The 19318-nt window shown below is 43.1% G+C and overlaps 2 protein-coding genes across 6 annotated transcripts; one reads left to right on the top strand and one right to left on the bottom strand.

The window, feature by feature from the left end:
• Positions 1 to 534: 534 nt before the first annotated feature.
• On the bottom strand, positions 535 to 17254 carry NDC1 (NDC1 transmembrane nucleoporin). 5 transcript variants are annotated; one of them, XM_033152083.1, is made up of 18 exons: positions 17152 to 17254; positions 14799 to 14919; positions 13827 to 13928; positions 13233 to 13407; positions 11522 to 11660; positions 10135 to 10243; positions 9712 to 9763; positions 8458 to 8590; positions 8057 to 8149; positions 7019 to 7100; positions 6154 to 6312; positions 4252 to 4509; positions 3958 to 4076; positions 3390 to 3440; positions 2810 to 2873; positions 2129 to 2229; positions 1787 to 1947; positions 535 to 818 (listed from the first exon to the last, which is right to left on the bottom strand). In XM_033152083.1, the coding sequence occupies exons 1-18, from the start codon at positions 17197 to 17199 to the stop codon at positions 755 to 757; spliced, it is 2031 nt and encodes a 676-aa protein (XP_033007974.1). In that variant the 5' UTR covers positions 17200 to 17254; the 3' UTR covers positions 535 to 754. The 5 variants fall into 5 exon arrangements, with proteins under 5 accessions (XP_033007974.1, XP_033007975.1, XP_033007972.1 ...); XM_033152084.1 differs by having other exon boundaries at positions 4252 to 4503; XM_033152081.1 differs by lacking the exon at positions 17152 to 17254 and adding an exon at positions 17060 to 17137.
• Positions 17255 to 18225: 971 nt separating this feature from the next.
• On the top strand, positions 18226 to 18644 carry TMEM141 (transmembrane protein 141). The gene has a single exon (XM_033152087.1). It carries the CDS (start codon positions 18244 to 18246, stop codon positions 18634 to 18636), a length of 393 nt encoding a protein of 130 aa, XP_033007978.1. The 5' UTR covers positions 18226 to 18243; the 3' UTR covers positions 18637 to 18644.
• The last annotated feature ends 674 nt before the right edge of the window (positions 18645 to 19318 follow it).

Genomic DNA, 19318 nt, shown 5'->3' with positions numbered 1-19318 from the left:
AATTGTGAGCTAGAGCCAACTAAAAGCTGTTCTCCTCTTTGGGGATTGCAGATTGGGGTGGGATAGGGGCGGATCTCTCTTTCTCCAGGTGCCTGATTTAAAGACAGGTGGTTGTATCCAATGCTAGTCCTACTTACAGTAAACCCACTGAAATTAATGGATTTAACTAACTTAGGTTCATTAATTTCTATGGGTCTACTCTGAGTACAGCTTAGTTGGAGACAACCCTTGCATTCTTAGAAGGGACATCCCCAAACAAGATGAGCCACTTATTATGAGAAGAAAAGTGCCATATCAGTGAAGATCATGTAGAAAAACCCGTACCCTCCTCCAAATCAGAGCATTCTCATATACTGGGGGTGTGGAATTAATGGCCCTTCAGATGTCGTTGGACTCCAACTCCCATCAGCCCCAGCCAGCATGACCAACGGCCAGGGATGCGTGGAGGAGTTGCCCAAAATGTCTAGAAGGACACAGGTTCCCATTATCTGCCATACATAAATCATAACAGCATTCAACTACTGCAGACCATCATTCATGTAAAAAAGAATCACTTTATTATACAAAATGTCAAGTAACGTATTCCAAGTGTTTCAAGTACTTCTGTTGACAGTTTAGTCACCCCGTGACTTGCAATTAATGTACACCTCTGGAAAGTCAGTAGGACAGATCAAATAAGTTTCACTTTCTTTTGTTCAGAGGCAGCTGAACATGCATTATCCACCTGTTAACAGCACAGGCAGTTTGACTTGAACTATTCCTTGAACTCCAGGAACTGCTGGAGTCTTTTCTTGACTTCTGCAGATACTTGCACGGCACTGGAGAACAGAAAAAAACACAAAACATATTTTGCAGACCTGCTCCCCAAACACTTTAATATACAAAGTTCGGAAAGGGTTTGATGGCAAATAAATGTAGCCCAACATTATCATCCCTACCACAGCCAATCACAAATGAACAACCACACCCTAGGCCAACCCCAACCTCTCTCACCACCAACGGAACACAAGCGAACAAAAGAGAACCTGCACAAGCAACGCTGACATCGAACCCTACATATATTGAGTAAAATAGAAACACCGTCACCCCACCCCATCTCCCCACCCCTGCCCACCTCTTTCCCCCTTTTTCTTCCCAGGGTCTCAACAAATGAAACTGATTTGTAAAAATGATACACGTAAAAAATATGAGAGAGAGACACTGCACATACTTTTGTAAATCAAGAAACCTTTAATAAAAATACTTCCAAAAAAAATTATCATCCCTCTGCCATCACTTGGAAATCCAAGGAAACGGAAGGATGGTAATGCTGGGGTCAACTCATGGTCTAGCAGGGTAGCGACATGATCAGTTGCTACCATGCAGCTCCTTGTTTCTTCAAAGCACCGTTAGGCTGTGCACACATTATACTTTCAAAGCACATTCAAAGCACATTTTCCCCCTACAACACTGTAGTTTACCTCTCACAGTTAGAATTCTTAGTAATCCTTAACCAACTCCAGTGCCTGGAATTATTTGAGGGGGCAAATGTGCTCTGAATGTGCTTTGAAGGTATAGTGTGTATATGTCTTAGAAGCACATTTCTGTACAAAGCTACACAGATTGCTGCGCATAACAATTTGTAAAATCCCTGGCAGAGAATTCTTTTATTTTCTCTACGTAGAGTAGAGCATGGTTCCTGCTAACACTTTATTTCATTCATTTGTGAAAAGAGATGGAAGCCTATGGTACATCTCATTATATTTAGAAATGAACATTAAGGCAGATTTATGAGCCCAAACCTCACTTTAAGTGCTCTCCAAAAGTGGTGATGATTCGATAGATTGCAGTTTTCAGCGACGCTCTCAAGGCAAATCGAAGGGTTTTGTAGGAAGTGTCTGCCAGACTTCCTGAAATCCGGGGGGGTTTGCTGGAAACATGAGGAAGCTTGAACTGCTTGTCTACCACCTAGGATGGAAATAAACCAACAGAAAACATAAGCACCAATATGCTCCTTACCTTATCAGACCTTTCATTTATGGTTAAAATTCGCTTGAAAAAAGTTGTGGCAAAACCAAAACCTAAGTCAATGAACACATTATGAGTTCATATCAATTTTTTCTTCAAAAAAGAAAGTAAATCTCCTCACCTCTTGAAGAGTTAGCAATGTATTCAGAATAGAAGGCAGTGTTGTTTGGACAACTCCATATCTGTCTTCGGTAAATGAAGCTGCTATGAGATGCGACAAACCTAAAGAAAGGAATAGTTTGTTGTTTGGATAACTTGTTGCTTAGTCTGGGATTATAACACATTTGGGAGCAGAGGAGAGGGCAGAGGATGAAGAAAAAGCTGTGGGTGGAGGATGGCCCTTTTCCCATCCTTTGGACCCCCTGGGAACTCTACAAACCTGCTGTACCTGGAACTGGGTGTGGAAAGTGCAGCTGTACAGCTGTAGGCAGCCTGAGGAAGTTCCATCTACCTTATAATAATAATAATAATTTATTATTTATACTCCACCCATCTGGCTGGGTTTCCCCAGCCACTCTGGGTAGCTATCCTTGGGCCTGCCCATAAAAAGCAAGTCTAGAGTAAGCAACTAGAGTGATGTCTGCTATTTCCAGAAACTCTTCTGGTTGTGAGGCTTTTGTGGGTGAGCTGAGAGTTTGTTTCAACCCTGGGTGAGAACCCAGGACCTGAGAGGGAGGGTGTGCCAAAAGAAAAACTAATGGATATTGCTGAGTGAATTTCACTGCAAGGTTACCACATAAATCAAAGGGAGCAGCATAAACATTCATCTAAGAGCCGTTTCCAATATGAAGAAAGTGCTTACCTTCCAAAGCCCAAATATGCATTTGGGTATCAGAAAAAAGAGCCTGAATTGAAGCCTCGGGGTTCTGGAAAGGAGAGAGAGAGAGAGAGAGAGAGAGAGAGAGAGAGAGAGAGAGAGAGAGAGAGAGAAAGTGTTTTTGTAAACACTTTAGCCAACCATATAAACAGAACGTTTCAAATACAGAAATAAAGTGTGAACTAACCAAAGTTTAGCCATCACGAGCTCTGATGAAAAATTAATCTGAAAATAGTTTCAGTGCTCAGTGTGTTAACCCTATGAAGATTAGTATTCTGAAGATAAATATTCAGTTTACACAGCATTTGTTTCAAGGATCAATGTACCAAGTTCTAGTTCAGGGATGAGGGACCTGTCCCCCTGCAAATGTCCTGTCAGCCCCAGCCAGCAGGGCCATTGGTCAGGGATGATGGGAGTTGCTTTCACGGCAACAGGTTCCCCTATCTTGTTTTGAGTTCAATGGTTATGAGCACAGGTATCATAGGAGTAGTTCAAAAGGTAGTAACAACAATAATTCTTTCCTGCCCATTTAGTTTCGATCACTAAGTCATGTCCTCATCCTTACCTTGCTGAAAAAATACATTATCAGTACTCGTTTTGATAAGAAGCTTTTGATCTGGAAGAAGAAAAGATCAATGAAAAGACAATGAAACATATTTAGCAGATCAAAATGGTATTTACTCTCTGTTTAAAAGTAACCCAAAACTTTTAAGCTTCACTGGTTGATACCCCAATCCTAAAATGAGTTAGTTGGAATTAATTCCCAACAATTTAAAACGGTATGCAGTTCCAAATAAATGCATTTCAGGTTTTATCTTATTCTCTCTCCACAGTCTAGATATTCTGAACTGCAAGCACTGCATTTGACAGTGGTTTATGTTCTGCAACCCACATTTATTTTAATCAAGAGCTTCAGTACAGTAGAGGTTTTAATCTTTGGAGTTGTGTCAATGATCAGAACAAGAATGCGCTGCTTCATTGAAGGGATAGGAATTGCTATCAAGTGGTCATTGCTGCAAGTTTACAGATTGCTTTGGGAAATGCACTAAATTACATTACAAAGCACTGGGGAAATGCACAAGAAAATAATGCTGGTGGACGTATTGACTCATTAATTGCTTGATTTCTTATACCTGCTCTTTCTTGCTCTGCAGCCATGTGTAGATAAAACTTGGTTGTACTGTTTCATTTGCACCACCTGCAACAGCACTGATTGGGTAGGGCTCAGGAGAAGAGGCTGTCCACTGCAGATCTACAAGAGAAATCCAAACTGTTGGTTCCCCCACCCTTTTAAAAAACAACAACAACAACAACAACAACAACAACAACAACAACAACAACAACAACAACAACAACAAGGCTAACTAGGTGCCCTAGTAGTAAGTAGCCAAGTGCTCAAACTAAGGTTGGGACAGAAGAAATTCTACCTGAACTTGTTGTCCATAATTTTGGTCCTCTCCTCATAATATGGGGACTTTGGACAGATCCATTCCAAGGAGAGTTTAAATCCAGGACGCCAGCCTTGCGACTCAGAGGAGTGAAAGGTGACCCTAAATTGCTTCTGACGTCAGAAGAAGGGGATGTTTTCAAAGGCAACAGAGATGATTTGACCAGAGAAGGCATTTGGGTTCGAGGAAGGATAATGGACCTTGGAGTGTGAAATGATGTTTCTTCAGCACCTGCTCCTGGCAAATAAGAATATTTTACAAGAACTCAAAATGGTTTATTTTGTGCAAATAGATAAATAGGTACCGCTGTGGCGGGAAGGTAAACGGCGTTTCCGTGCACTCTGACTAAACAGTGTTTCTGTGTGCTCTGGCTTCCGTCATGGTCTTCTGTGCGCCAGTAGCGGTTTAGTAATGCCAGCCACATGATCCATAAAACTGCCTGTGGACAAACGCCGTCTCCCTTGGCCTGAAAACAATATGAGCACCGCAACCCCATAGTCGCCTTTGACTGGACTTAACCGTCCAGGGGTCCTTTACCTTTACCTTATAATTGTTTGCTGGGGGGAAAACACTGCTCTAACAGTGAAGGAAGATGGATGGCGGCTAACAGATTGAGGTTGAATCCTGACAAGACAGAAGTACTGTTTTTGGGGGACAGGAGGAGGGCAGGTGTGGAGGACTCCCTGGTCCTGAATGGGGTAACTGTGCCCCTGAAGGACCAGGTATGCAGCCTGGGAGTCATTTTGGACTCGCAGCTGTCCATGGAGGCGCAGGTCAATTCTGTGTCCATGGCAGCTGTTTATCAGCTCCATCTGGTATGCAGACTGAGACCCTACCTGCCTGCGAAGTGTCTTGCCAGAGTGGTGCATGCTCTGGTTATCTTTCACTTGGACTACTGTAATGTGGGGCTACCTTTGAAGGTGACCCGGAAACTACAACTAATCCAGAATGTGGCAGCTAGACTGGTGACTGGGAGCGGCCACCGAGACCACATAACACCAGTCTTGAAAGACCTACATTGGCTCCCAGTACGTTTCCGAGCACATTTCAAAGTGTTGGTGCTGACCTTTAAAGCCCTAAATGGCCTCGGTCAAGTATACCTGAAGGAGCGTCTCCACCCCTATCGTTCTGCCCGGACACTGAGGTCCAGCGCCGAGGGCTTTCTGGCAGTTCCCTCACTGCGAGAAGCCAAATTACAGGGAACCAGGTAGAGGGCCTTCTTGGTAGTGGCACCCGCCCTGTGGAACGCCCTCCCACCAGATGTCAAAGAGAACAACTACCAGACTTTTAGAAGAAATCTGAAGGCAGCCCTCTTTTGGGAAGCTTTTAATGTTTGATTGATTATTGTATTTTAATATTTTGTTGGAAGCCACCCAGAGTGGCTGGGGAAGCCCAGCCAGATGGGCGGGGTATAAAGAAGAAGAAGAAGAAGAAGAAGAAGAAGAAGAAGAAGAAGAAGAAGAAGAAGAAGAAGAAGAATTATTATTGTTATTGTTATTATTATTATTATTACACAAACAAAGCATGAAGGGCAGGTGCATATCTCATGACATAACGTGGACAGAAACCATGGGGAGTTCCCTAGTACATTTTCACTGCATGCTGAGCAATGTGTGCCTGTGAAAATGGGTTTACTATAAGAAAAAACCAGCACAACCATGGCAAGACAGCATTCCCACATAAAGTCTGAAGCTGCTCTTTACAAACATCCACGGAATGTATGTTTTTTAAAGGAGGGGAAATCAGCAAAAGCTGCAAATGTAACTGAAAAGAATAAATCACCCCTTTTTGAAATAAGATTCTCCCCGGACACCCTTTGGCAGGCCCAACTGTGATTTGGAGACTCAAGAACTGCGGCATTGCACCTGATTCGTCCAGTACCTGGAGGGCTAGAGGGCTGTCTCAAGTCCCCCACAGATGGCTGCTTCAGCCTCCCGTTTGCAGCTGTGGCCTCCTGGTGCATTATCAGTTTCTGCGTCAGATCACTTAAAAGTTTCAAGCACTCCTGGGAGATTGAAGTCCAGTTGTGAGGGTGTCCACCTTTTACAGACAAGCAGAATGTCTAGACTTAAAAACTAATTATTATTATTATTATTATTATTATTATTATTATTTACATTTGTTAGTCGCTTTATCTTGCCCAAGGCAACTCAAGAGCGACTTACAACCAAAAAAACTAGCCAATTTACATTGCATGAGGTAGCCCAAAACAGGGGTCAGGCTGTTACACAAGCCCTTATATCACAGTGAAGTATTTGAAGTAAAATAAAATCAACTCCAAACATGAACCCTTTAAATGCCCAAAGTTGTGGTCAAACTGTTAGGCCACGAATATAGTGACAAAGCCACCAGAAGCTAGTCAATAAACAATGGAACATCAGGCAGTGGAATGAGGCATTTCCAAGGTATTTCACAGAAATGTATTGGCGTCCAAAAAGCCCAAATAAAATATGCCTAGGTGCATTACTTTTAATGCATGTGACAAGCACCGTCTGCTTTGCCAATGTAGAAGGGAAACACTGCTTGTACACAATCCCATCTTGGACCTCCTCACACCTTGTTTTGGACACAATGGTGGTCACCATAAGATGCTCTGTATAAAAACCTACCTTTCCTCACATCAGTATTTGCTAAATACAACAATGAAAACACAACAACTCTCCTCAAACAAAGTCAGCCTCTCACAGAGTACTTCTCACTTTCCCCTTCTGACTTAATGGGTCATAGATATTTTTTTTCCAAATACCTGGCTGGCTAAGGCTGAAGACCTCTTGACGTCGCACAGAAGAATACTGGGAAAGGAACATCAAGTCCTGTAAAGCCAAGAACTGCAGGGGGAAATGTTTAGAAGTATTAACAGCTGTAACATTTTTACTCGAATTTTATCACTAAAATTCCCTTCATTATGCCCCCTGAAAATAAATTAAAAATTAAAAAATTGTCCAGTAGCACCTTAGAGACCAACTAAGCTTATTCTGGGTATAAGCTTTCATGTACAGAACAAGCTTAGTTGGTGTCTAAGGTGCTACTGGACAATTTTTTTAATTTTTAATTTATTTTGACTGCGTCAGACCAACACGGCTACCTACCTGAACCCTCAAAATAAATTATTTTCAAATTATTGCTTTTTCCCCAGACATACCTGAGAACTGCATTTTCATTACGTGCTAGATAAGGGACAAAGAGCTTCGGCCATTTTAGGTATGCAAGCAAACGTATAAGAAATTACTTTGATACGCAGACAAATTTTTGCACTAAAATGTTGCACTGGTGAAGCATTTGGCAGGATCTGGCTTAGCTGCTAGAGTTATGAAAATGGATGGAGAATGGGAAAGGATTTATGGCTGTCACTTGCTAAGCTGATAAGGCAAGCCAGAGAGAATGGCCTAAGGAAGGAGACAATACAGTAGAAGCATTATGGACCTAGGGAAAGAGGGGTTGGGGTCCCGAAAGAGAAGCACAGCAACTTCAAAAAGGGGAGGGAGAAAGAAATGATCCAGAGGAATAAGGAGGGGAAAGAGGAATGTGACAGGGGAAGGAAAACCAGGAATATGGGGGAAAGAAACTTATGGCTAGAAGTTACAAAGGCGAGAAAATATGACATTCCCATAGTGATCTAAAAAACCAGTCAAATCCTTGGCTGCAAGCTTCTAGTGTGAATTTTACTGGTAGATTGAAAAATATATTGCATGAAACCCCATGCTTTATCACTTAAATATTACTTGAATTGCTTCTATTATGACAAAGTAATTTGACAAGTCTGTGTATTCAACCAAACTCATACCTTTAAAAGAGGTGGGGGGTCGCTGCTTAAAATTTTAGGTAAACACTGATCGGTTTCTTCCGCAAAAGTCGGCTGGACAGGAAAGTGATGTGCCTGAAAATGGAACGCACACCGTAGCTGAAGCTTGCCATGAGAAACACCCCCTTGTCAAAATTAATAAGAATATATAGCAAGTGATCATTTGCAAGCCTGGTCAAACCAGCAAAACGGACAGGCTGCCAACCCAACCCAGCCCTGACAAGAAAGCAGGGGAAAGGGATGTAACATTCTCCAACTGAAAACCAATTAATCTGATCTCAAGAGTTCCTGCTGTGCTACACAAAAAGTATAAGAGCATTCACGCATTGCTTTAAAAACGGAAGAGATAGTAAGATTGTATGTATCAGACATACAGCACCAACCTCAGTGGCATAGATTCTGAAGAGCTGCCATGCAATGTACCAAGTCATCAGAAGAAACACGCCACATAGCCAGCTGTGGTACAGAAGGGACAAATCCAAGAGACCAGCCATCGTGTCCAGAGGATGAAGTTTACTGGAAGGCCAGCGGGGCGGGGGGGAAGCCAACACTATTAGATGGTGTTTTTTGCAATGAGCAGTATATAAAAACAAGCTGGTCTATATCAAAAGGGTTGCTTTTTTTTTACCCTTACACAACACAACAAATGAACTATGCAAGTGGAAATATGATTCTAATACTTCTGTTGTGAAAGTTTTTCCCATGTGATTTATCAAGGCATAATGGAAGACAGTTGGGACATTATCCACTGACACAGAATCAAACAGACTGAGCAAGTCCACCAAGGATGCCTGAGAAGTCTGTTCTTTGTTCCTTCCCACTGCCAGAGAGAATAAGGCCACCATCATTTCCCAATGAGCCTCAAACTGTTCACCTCTTTAAAATCTCCCAACACTGTAAGAACTATCCCTGTGGAAAGCTTTAGTGTCCAGTCTATTTATCCTACTCCATGGAAGAATATTATTCTCTTGTGGGCACCATCAGACTGGTGGGGTGAGCAGGAAAGTTAGTTTTGAAGCTCTGTATGACACCACAGCTGCATGTGACCTTGACTGGCCATCAATAGCAGGAAAGATGCCCATGTGGTGGGGGAGGCCAGGTGTTGTTGTTTTTTTACTTAGCACATCTTGTTAGAAAGAAACATCTGTGCTAGACCACCCTCAATAAGAATCCAGAAACTTCAATTAAATGCATCACTTTTCACTGACAGGAGTAGGTTGCTAGGGGAATTATTATACCACTACTCTAGTATTTGCATAAGCATTCCTATTGTATTCTGGGCTCAATTAAAAGTGTTGGTTTTAATATCTAACTGGCTAAACTCCATCAGCCTACCTGAATTGTTTCTACCCCAACTGAATGCTAGGAGAACTGCAATTGTAAAGAATGAAGTATGAGCTTGTTTCCTCCCCCGGCCCTCTTCCTTCCCCATTCCTTCTTCCTTGTGTGTCACATTATATGCCTGAAAGTGGGCACAGTCTTGCTAGGCTGTTGTTGTTTTTTAGCTGCTCTGGGATTATTATTTCCTAAAGCATGGGGTAGGAATCTGACAACCTGCAAAGTGTACAGGGAGTTCCTCTATTACAAGATGAAGAGTTAGTAATTTAATTTATTTATTTTTGGTTATAGGTACTAACCTATCGGTCTGAAGGTTCATTGTGGTAATTATCCATGCCCTTGGAATATAACCTAAAATGCCACAAACAGAGGGAAAATCAAGCTGTAAAAACACAGGCATATTAACACTTCCATAGAGGAAATATATTTCTGGCATAAAAATATATTACCAACAGAAATTTGAAAGTTTAAAGGAAAAGAAATGGTGATAAATTGGGGCAAAACTCCGCAACACAGAGCATTTCCCCCCTCCCCTATACTGGCCAGTTGACTTTGTAAACCCCACAAGTTGGGCATGACTAAGGCAGCCAACCCTTATGTAAAGCCCCCTCCCACCCCAATTCAGCAACTTGTTATCAGGGAAACGCTGCCTTCCTTCCCACTCGTTTCATTTACAGAAAAGGAGGCAGGAGGAGAGAAGCAAAATTACCAAAAATTCTTACCAAAGAAATAGTAAGCAGCACAAAAGTTTCTGACCATATAAAGTGACTCCACACAACTATGCTTTGCAAGCAACGGAAGTGACCTCCTGAAGCGCAGATACTTGTATTGCTGAAAAAGATTGGGCAAATGTTTAACAGCAGAATATTCTTATCCACATAACATATATCAGACTCTGGAGTTAAAAATGTCACATTTTAAACTCAGAAATGATTTCAGATACTGCAAGATCCTGATAGATATTAAGAGCACCTTTTCTTCTATTTTAGAATTACTCTCTTGCCAAATATTGTATTACCATAGGCTTGGATCCAAAGGTGCCCTACACGAGTGGAAAGGCACTTCTGCGTGTGCATGGCAGCCAAACCAAATTCTTCTGATTTCACCATCCTGCTACAGCCCCACTCTGCCGGATTCTAGGGAATCCCCAAAATCCTCAGGGCCATCCTTTGCATGGAGCACAAGGGTTTGTAAAGGGGGAGCAGCCTGGAAAACACTATGGGAAAAGCAGGGTTCTCTGGATCCAACCACTGTACTGTGGTAAAATGGCTACAATAAACTTAATTACTGTCACACAACATCAAAGACCAACTGTAACAGGGTGATAGACAATCTCAAGAAACATTCGTTTGGATCCTGAGAACTGCAAGCGGATAGAAGATCGTTGAAAGAAGGAAGCTATGCTCATATAAGGGGTTACTGTCTGATTTGGGACAATTTTGCCTACCCACTGCAGACGCCCACATCACAAGCCACACCATCTAGGAGAGTTCTCCCAACAGACGTGGGAAGTCTCCTTCTTCAAGTTCTGCTCATATTTCTCAGGTCCCCACCCACTATGCCGCAGCTATGCCCTGCAGGAAACTTCTTCCTGGACCCAGCACAATATGACTTTTCTCCAAATATGTAATAGTCATGATCACGTAAAAGGTTTTTTTAAAAAAAGAAAGAAAGAAAGAAAGAAAGAAAGAAAGAAAGAAAGAAAGAAAGAAAAGGTAAAGGACTCCCTGGACAGTTAAGTCCAGTCAAAGGTGACGATGGGGTGTGGCGCTCATCTCGCTTTCAGGCTGAGGGAACCAGTGTTTATCCACAGACAGCTTTCTGGGTCATGTGGCCAGCATGACTAAAACACTTCTGGGACAACAGAACACTGTGACGGAAGCCAGAGTGCACGGAAATGCTGATTATCTTCCCACCACAGTGATACCTATTTATCTACTTACACTGGTGTACTTTCGAACTGCTAGGTTGGCAGAAGATGAGAGCAATGGGAGTTCACCCCGTCATGCAGATTCAAACCGCTGACCTTCATGATTTTGCATGTAGTGCAAAAGCACTACAGGGGGCCCAGTGTCTGAATTCTATTCCTGCTGTTACTTGCACGCTTACCTGTATAACTGGAAATGGAAGGTAGTTCAAATTGTTAACAAGATACCGAAGGCTATAGCTGTAACCCATAAAGGCTCCAAGAAGCAAGAGGAAGAGGTGGTACTCATTCAGGCACATGTGCAGATCAGCATCAGCTACACTGAAGCAAAGCAGTAATTTTAGCCTTTATTTGCACAGGAAGATAATAACTCTATACTTAATTCTACTTTTAAGGAAATGTTATTCAATTTTGCAAAATCAAGGTGGCAGAGGACTCATTCCAAAACACTGTCCAGCAACTATGGAAAAAAGTTTTACCCTCGTTTATTTATTACATAATAAACAAACTGAAACACACATTCCCCAACTTTATATTCAATTCTCCTTGTAGATATACATAGGTACTCATATGGTACTGCAAGGAGGGGTTCATTTTTAACGGACTTTTTAAAAAGTGGTAAAATTGCACAAATATTGGGGGGCAGTGGCAGCATCCTGAGCACTATCCAACAGACATCTGCAACCGACTATAATCCTCATTGGATCACTGGCTGCAGTTAGCTGGTGTGAGAATTGCATTTTCTCAGCAACCTTGACTTGCATCCTAAAAATAGGTAAAAGGCTACAGAAAAAGTGCAGCCTCTTTAGAGAATTTTAATCCAGGTTTGTAAATAATTGCATGTATTATTTTTAGTCTGCAAAAATGTTACTAACTTCCTATACAAGCTACAGTATAGGGGGAGCCCTGTCCTCTGTGGCCTTCATAGAAATGCAAACTTCTAGCCTTTTGGCAGGCTTTGTTGTTGTTCAGTCGTTCAGTCATGTCCGACTCTTCGTGACCCCATGGACCAGAGCACGCCAGGCACCCCTATCCTCCACTGCCTCCCGCAGTTTGGGCAAACTCATGCCAGTCACTTCGAGAACACTGTCCAACCATCTCACCCTCTGTCGTCCCCTTCTCCTTGTGCCGTCCATCTTTCCCAACATCAGAGTTTTTTCCAGGGAGTCTTCTCTTCTCATGAGGTGGCCAAAGTATTGGAGCCTCAACTTCACGATCTGTCCTTCTAGTGAGCACTCAGGGCTGATTTCTTTGAGAATGGATAGGTTTGATCTTCTTGCAGTCCATGGGACTCTCAAGAGTCTCCTCCAGCACCATAATTCAAAAGCATCAATTCTTCGGCGATCAGCCTTCTTTATGGTCCAGCTCTCACTTCCATTCATTACTACTGGGAAAACCATAGCTTTGACTATACGGACCTTTGTCGGCAAGGTGATGTCTCTGCTTTTTAAGATGCTGTCTAGGTTTGTCATTGCTTTCCTCCCAAGAAGCAGGCGTCTTTTAATTTCGTGACTGCTGTCACCATCTGCAGTGATCATGGAGCCCAAGAAAGTAAAGGCTAGTTGTCAACAAAAAGCCTTACACTGAGGAGCTTAGAAGAGGAGAGACGGCACAAACGTTCCTTCCTCCACCAAGTCTCTCCTTGCCTCACCTGTGGCTACAAGGCTACTTTTATCTTCTGCACCCAAAGGGTCACAAGTACACAGCAATTTATTTCTCAGGAAACATTTGCTTGCACACATCTTCCTACCAGCTTTCTATATTTGCAGCAAAATGAGAATCACCTAATGTGATGAGAATCACCTAATGTGAACTATCTGGCAGCATTTCGTTATTAGTATTCACAAGAAGTTACATTTTAATAAACAGCTCTTGAACCACCCCCAGGGTTACCTTTCTGTAGCTGTGCAGGGTACAGATAAAAAGAGAAACTTCCCCTTCGTCATAACTGCTGCACACCAAGCTACCAGCATTCCCATTACAGCATGAGCAATGGAATGGATCACTTGCTGTGGGTGGATAATCTTGCTTATCAGAGCTAACCGAGAGCAAGGAATGGAAGGCACAACTGCAAAGAAGAATGAAAATAAGAACATTTAACCACCTCCTGACTTAAAGAGCATCACATTACGTACGTACTTTGTGTCACATTTCAAGACACCACATTCAGGCAATCACTGCTCCTCATTTAAGCACTCGTGAGTTCAGTGTAGGATACTGAGTTCTTAAAAAAAAAAAACCAAATCAGACCTTCAAGAGTGGAGAATGGTGCTGTAGAAGTCTTTAAGGATTTAGCACAGCATTCAGAGTTATTCAACATTTATTAATGGAGAGTTTTAAGAGCAAAGGTTGGAAACTAAGTTTCTACTGACACACAAAGAAACAGATTCCGACGTTTAAAACAAAGCCTAACGTTATGCACAGAGTTAAGCACAAATCAGCAAATCATACGGCACTTTTTAAGTTGATGCAGCTTTCAACACCAACCTGCATGAAACTCAACGTTGAAGATGCTTATTACCAGTATGACCACAGACATTAGCAGTAAGCAGAAAATAACGTAGGAGGTATACAGGTCGTTGAATGAGCCTAAGACAAGGGGAAAAAAATGAATCAGAAGTACTATACAACAGATCTACTACTAAAATGGCTTAGTGCATACAAGGTTGGGCTGAGACCTAGGAGGACTTTGGTATATCTCTCACCTCAGCCATAAACTCAGCGACCACATTCACACATTATGCTAAACCAGGGGTCAGCAACCTTTTTCAGCCGTGGGCCGGTCCACCGTCCCTCAAACCATCCGGTGGGGCGGATTTTTTTTGGGGGGGGGGGAATGAACAAATTCCTATGCCCCACAAATAACCCAGAGATCCATTTTAAATAAAAGCATACATTCTACTCATATCAAAACACCAGGCAGGCCCCAGAAATAACCCAGAGATGCATTTTAAATAAAAAGATACATTCTAACCATGTAAAAACACGCTGATTCCTGGACTGTCCGTGGGCCGGATTTAGAAGGCGATTGGGCCGCATCTGGCCTTAGGCTGCCTACCCCTGTGCTAAACCATAGTTGTTCTTCTTGTTACTGTTATTATCCTGCCTTCTTCCCAGTCCAGAACTCAAGGCCAAAACTCTGATAATACCTCTGACATGTCTGGATGGAGGATACAAAGGGGTGTGCGAGTGTGTGTAGCAACCAGCCTATTGTACAAAGGCACCATTTACATTTGTTGCTCTACCCATTTTTGCCTCTGCCCCCCCCCACCATTGGCATGTGGCCCTCAAGCTGAAAAAAATGTTCCCCATCCTTGCTCTACATGTAATACGAGAACACTGGCCTAAATGTTAGGGCTGCTGTAAGGATTGCTGCGATAATATGCCCAAATAATGTTGAATAAAAAACTGCATGAATACTGCTCTGTAACATTTGGCTCAGGCAGGGCACTGACATACTTGTGATCCATTGTACCGGGTGGAAGAAGTCAATGCTGCTAATGCTGATGAAGGCTGCAATACACAGAGGAAGCAGCAGCACCGACCAAGCAAGGCTTGCAGCTGCTCTCCATCCCAAGATCTGGAAAGGAAACAAAAACGTATCCAAACACAGACTCCATAAACCAGGATGTAGATGTGAACAAATTGCCCGTTTAAGCAGCTACTCAAGATGAACCTCTCTCAAGACTGGTGGAGAGAAGTGGGAAAATAGAACTTTTGGAAAAACTTTAAGTCAAAACGATTTAGTGTATTTATCTTTTTAATTTGATGCAAGAGTTTAATCACTGTCAAATCATATGCAGTTTTAAATGAACAATTTTCAGAGGAAAATAAGTAACAGTGTTTCCATTAAAATTGAAGAGGTGAGGGAATGGGAGTTATTCCAGAATTATAAAACATTTATATCTTGAAAAGTAAACAGCTCACTCCCTAGGCCAGGCATGTGAACATTAAAGGGTGCAATCCTAACACTGCTTACTTGAGAGTAAGTTCCACTGAACTCAAATGGATTTGCTTCAGAGTAGACTGAGTAGACTGAGTCCCATGGACTGCGAGAAGATCAAACCTATCCATTCTTAAGGAAATCAGCCCTGAGTGCTCACTGGAAGGACAGATCCTCAAGCTGAGGCTCCAATACTTTGGCCACCTCATGAGAAGAGAAGACTCCCTGGAAAAGACCCTGATGTTGGGAAAGATGGAGGGTACAAGGAGAAGGGGAGGACAGAGGAACAGATGGTTGGACAGTGTTCTCAAAGCTACCAACAGGAGTCTGACCAAACTGCGGGAGGCAGTGGAAGACAGGAGTGCCTGGCGTGCTCTGGTCCATGGGATCACAAAAAGACAACAAGACTGAGTAGCAGTTGCTAGTCCAGCTGGAAGCAGGGCTCTGCTTTCTGACAGGTTCTCAAAGGTTTATATACAGAGCTACCACTCCATAGACAGATTTGGAGAGCGCTGGACCTAATGGTCAGGGGTACCTTTACCTTTTTACCTTTATAGCTAGTGAACCAGCTAATCACAATTACACTAAGCATACATAGATTTGGCCCATTGCAGGACAGCAATGTTTTTGTAAATCTGGCTGCACCAGAGGGAGAAGAGGGACAGCGGGATTATGTTCATTTTAAATATATGTAAGGACCGGTGCCTACGTTTCCATGTTTTCCTCCTCCTTCCCTGTACATTTTTTTTGTGTGTGTGTGTGTGTGTGTGTGTATTTTGAAGATTTTGTTTGTTAATGTCTTATGGATCTCATGCTAACTTTCTGAAGGAAGGAAACCAGCTGGGTAGATGGGGCTGCATCTTGTCCCTCTCAGGAACAACTGATTTTCTCATATATATATATATATATACATATATATCTCAAAACAAACAAACAACTATTGACTGAGGCATGAAACCTGTAATGACACAGTGTAAGAAAGCAAACTACCAGCTCTTCCTTGGGCACTGGAGGAAGGGGGTGAAGGATGAGCATATAGGGATGGGCAAGAGGTCATCATGCAATCTGACTGAAGACCCGAAGACACGATGAATTTTACGTGCTATTTATATAGATGTCATGAATAGCTTTACATATAGTCATATTTAGCTGGTACAATTTTGAAATTAGAACAATTGCGCATATAGGTCATAAAAGTCCAACAAACAGCTGCAAATCCCCTTGTTTGTTGTTACCACTTAATACCCGGTACCTTCCAGTGGTGGGCCAATTTTTCAAGGATAGCAATGGGTAGCACTTTCTTAAGCCAGCTGTCCTCTGTGGACATTTGAGACATCTTAACAGCTGGTTGTTTTTATAAATATGAGCAACAACCCCTGCTCCACTCCCACCTAGAAAAGGTTGGTGCCACCTTTTCCTGGCAGCATTCCTCTGCTGTTATAGCAGCATGCATGCATGCAGAGGTTCAACGAAGACAGCCTTTCCCAGCAAAGCAACTTCTGCTTTAGTCTAAGGCAGGAACCTTAGGCAGGAGAACTAGCAACCCAATACTAGAAAGTAATGGCAATTCTACTGGACTATGTTCTCATAAAAAACAACACCCTACTCCAGTTCAACTTGCTTGCAGTCCTCTTCAGTTCTCCCCAAAAGTTAAAACTGAATGGATCTTGGCAGTTTTACAAGCCTGTGCTCAAAAACTATGGGTTTATTGGAGCCAATACACAGCGAGGGTCCCCCGCCCACTTGCCAAAGGGAGGAATTAGGAATCTGTTGATACCTCTGAAGCATGAAGTGACGCTGCGCAAACACGCATTAGCTCTATTCGGGTGTTCGTGCACATGTGCTTAATGCGCGCGCAGTCATACATACGTTTAGCTGTTCCCGCGTTGAATGGAACATCATCCCTCGCCCTCCCATGCCGCTAGCGGATGGGAACTGCTTCAGTTCCCGGATGGTATCCCAGGGAGCCCTGCTCCCGTTGCCAAGAGCAGGGAATAGCTTCAGTGACGTTAATTTATCGCGTCCGTCGTTGGTGTGGCGCTTCAGTCAACCGTTCTCTAAGCGGAAGTTTACTTTCTTACAGAGTCCCGGTAGAAAAGGGGGAGGAAGTAAGTGAGATGTGCCTCTTTTTTCTTTGTGCAGATTTCGATATGTTTTAAAATATATTTTGTTTTTGTTTTTTAAAATAGATATATAATTAAATATTTAATAGATACAATATAGTATTTTAAAATATCCAATATAATGTTGTTGGCATTCGTCCTTCTCGAGAGACAATGGAAGAGCGCAAGCCTGGGCAGTGTGCATGGGGGTGCTGCGCTGCCTAGATGACAAGACCCCCCCCCCCTCTCGGCCTCGCTTTCCTTCGTCTCGAGAGACAACGGAGTGCTCCTCCGTTAGTGAAGACAATAGCAGCACCGAAGTGACCTTCCCAGGGCGCAAGTCTGAGGAGCGTTTATGGAGATTCTGGGCTACTCAGAAAACACAATCCCCCTCTCCGGCCTCGCTGATGTGGTCCAAAGGAAAGCAAAACAGTACATTTGACACCAGGGTGGCTGCAGGAGTTGATGGAGGTGTACAAGGCACCGTCCAACCGTCTGAGGAACTCTGCTCCCGATTTGTCCCGCAAGGCAGTGGACAGAGATTATTCCTCAAGGTTTACTCCTAGCAGGAGGAATGTAATTTGGTTTCAGCACACGGAACATAATAGTAGAGCAAGTCTACTGCCAGATGGATGGGAAAATAATTAAGGTTTATTGGAACTTATTACAGTTTCCCATATCTCTACTAATTAGCAATAAATCTTTGAGTGAACCATGCAGATGAAAAATAAGCTTTTGAAAAATATGTGATTGCTAATGGTCTTCTCTGTGAACTCTTATTTCTCATTTTAGCACCTCAGGGGCCCAAGGCACAGGTGGAGGAGGGAGTGTGCTACTTGGAGGTCCATCTGCAGCAGAGATGGTGAACGTGGGGTTGTCTCGCGTGGACGAAGCGGTGGCAGCCAAGCACCCGGGGCTACAAGAATATACTGCCTGCCAGTCTTATGCATTCATGAAGGGCATGGGAACATTCATTACAGTCTCCGGGATGGCTTTTGCTCTTCAAAAATTCATCCGGAAAATTCACTACCCGCTCCAGTGGAACATCCTGCTCTCCTTTGTTGCAGGTTCAGTTGCAAGCTATACAGTGACTCGATGGGAGACACAGAGGTGTTCTGACTTATGGATCTTTCTGGAGAGCAAACAACCCAGTGTCCCAGATGTAGCCAAAGAGAAAGTGCCCCACTTGGACCCCCAGAAGGAGACAGAGGCCAGTGCAAAAAGGAACAAGTATGGAGATGTCATGGACTAGCCTGAAAATGCTATTGCAGAAATGTAATGCCTTTGGCTCATAGAGTCAACCCATTACATTCAGGGTGGGGGGCCCAATGGATGGAGGCAGAGCAAATGACCACTACACAACTTTTTGAAGACATCTGAAGCAGCCCAGTATCAGGAAGTTTTTTATGTTTGGTGTTTTTATTTGTGCTGTAAACCCAGCCAGATGGGCAGGGTATAAATAAAATGATGGTGATGATGATGATTTCTTCCCCCTTAACTTCCCCACTAGTTCTGATATGGCAGTGTCCCAATGATAAGGCTATAGTATTAGCAGTGAATGTCCAATTTCTTGTTTAATAGGAGCCCAGTCTGCAACCTTCATGTGCTGGTTCTGTCACCCTTGCAGTCAATAAACAGTGGTTGCTTCATCTGGCCTCATGGGTGGGCTGGCCCTGGTATATATTGTTGCATGCCACCCCAATCTCTGAGTGGTGCAAGATCCCATGGGTTCCATGCGCTTACCCAGGGTCCATGTTTCCTTTTGGAAATGAGACACAGCAGAGACTGTGGTGTCTTTATGATATATGGTTTATTTACACATATATACAACCTGAGCCTACGATGGAGGGGCTCACAGCAAACCCCCCCCCCCCGGGTCTTCTCTCATAGCCCTAGCCTTGGATTCAGACAGACATCAAACATTGCTCCCCCAC

This window comes from Lacerta agilis, chromosome 6 (assembly GCF_009819535.1).
Source record: "Lacerta agilis isolate rLacAgi1 chromosome 6, rLacAgi1.pri, whole genome shotgun sequence".
NCBI classification, from domain to species: Eukaryota; Metazoa; Chordata; class Lepidosauria; order Squamata; family Lacertidae; genus Lacerta; species Lacerta agilis.
The sequence above is the reverse complement of the archived record's forward strand: the minus strand, read 5'-3'. Positions and strand labels throughout refer to the sequence as shown.

Coding starts and splice junctions, on each gene's coding strand:
- NDC1 (XM_033152081.1), bottom strand. CDS start 17,122: ATGTGCACGAACACCCGAATAGAGCTAATGCGTGTTTGCGCAGCGTCA. Junction 10,244..11,521: donor TTCCATTTCCAGTTATACAG/GTAAGCGTGCAA, acceptor AATCTTTTTCAG/CAATACAAGTATCTGCGCTT. Junction 819..1,786: donor ACTTTTGGAGAGCACTTAAA/GTGAGGTTTGGG, acceptor TCTGTTCTCCAG/TGCCGTGCAAGTATCTGCAG.
- TMEM141 (XM_033152087.1), top strand. CDS start 18,244: ATGGTGAACGTGGGGTTGTCTCGCGTGGACGAAGCGGTGGCAGCCAAG.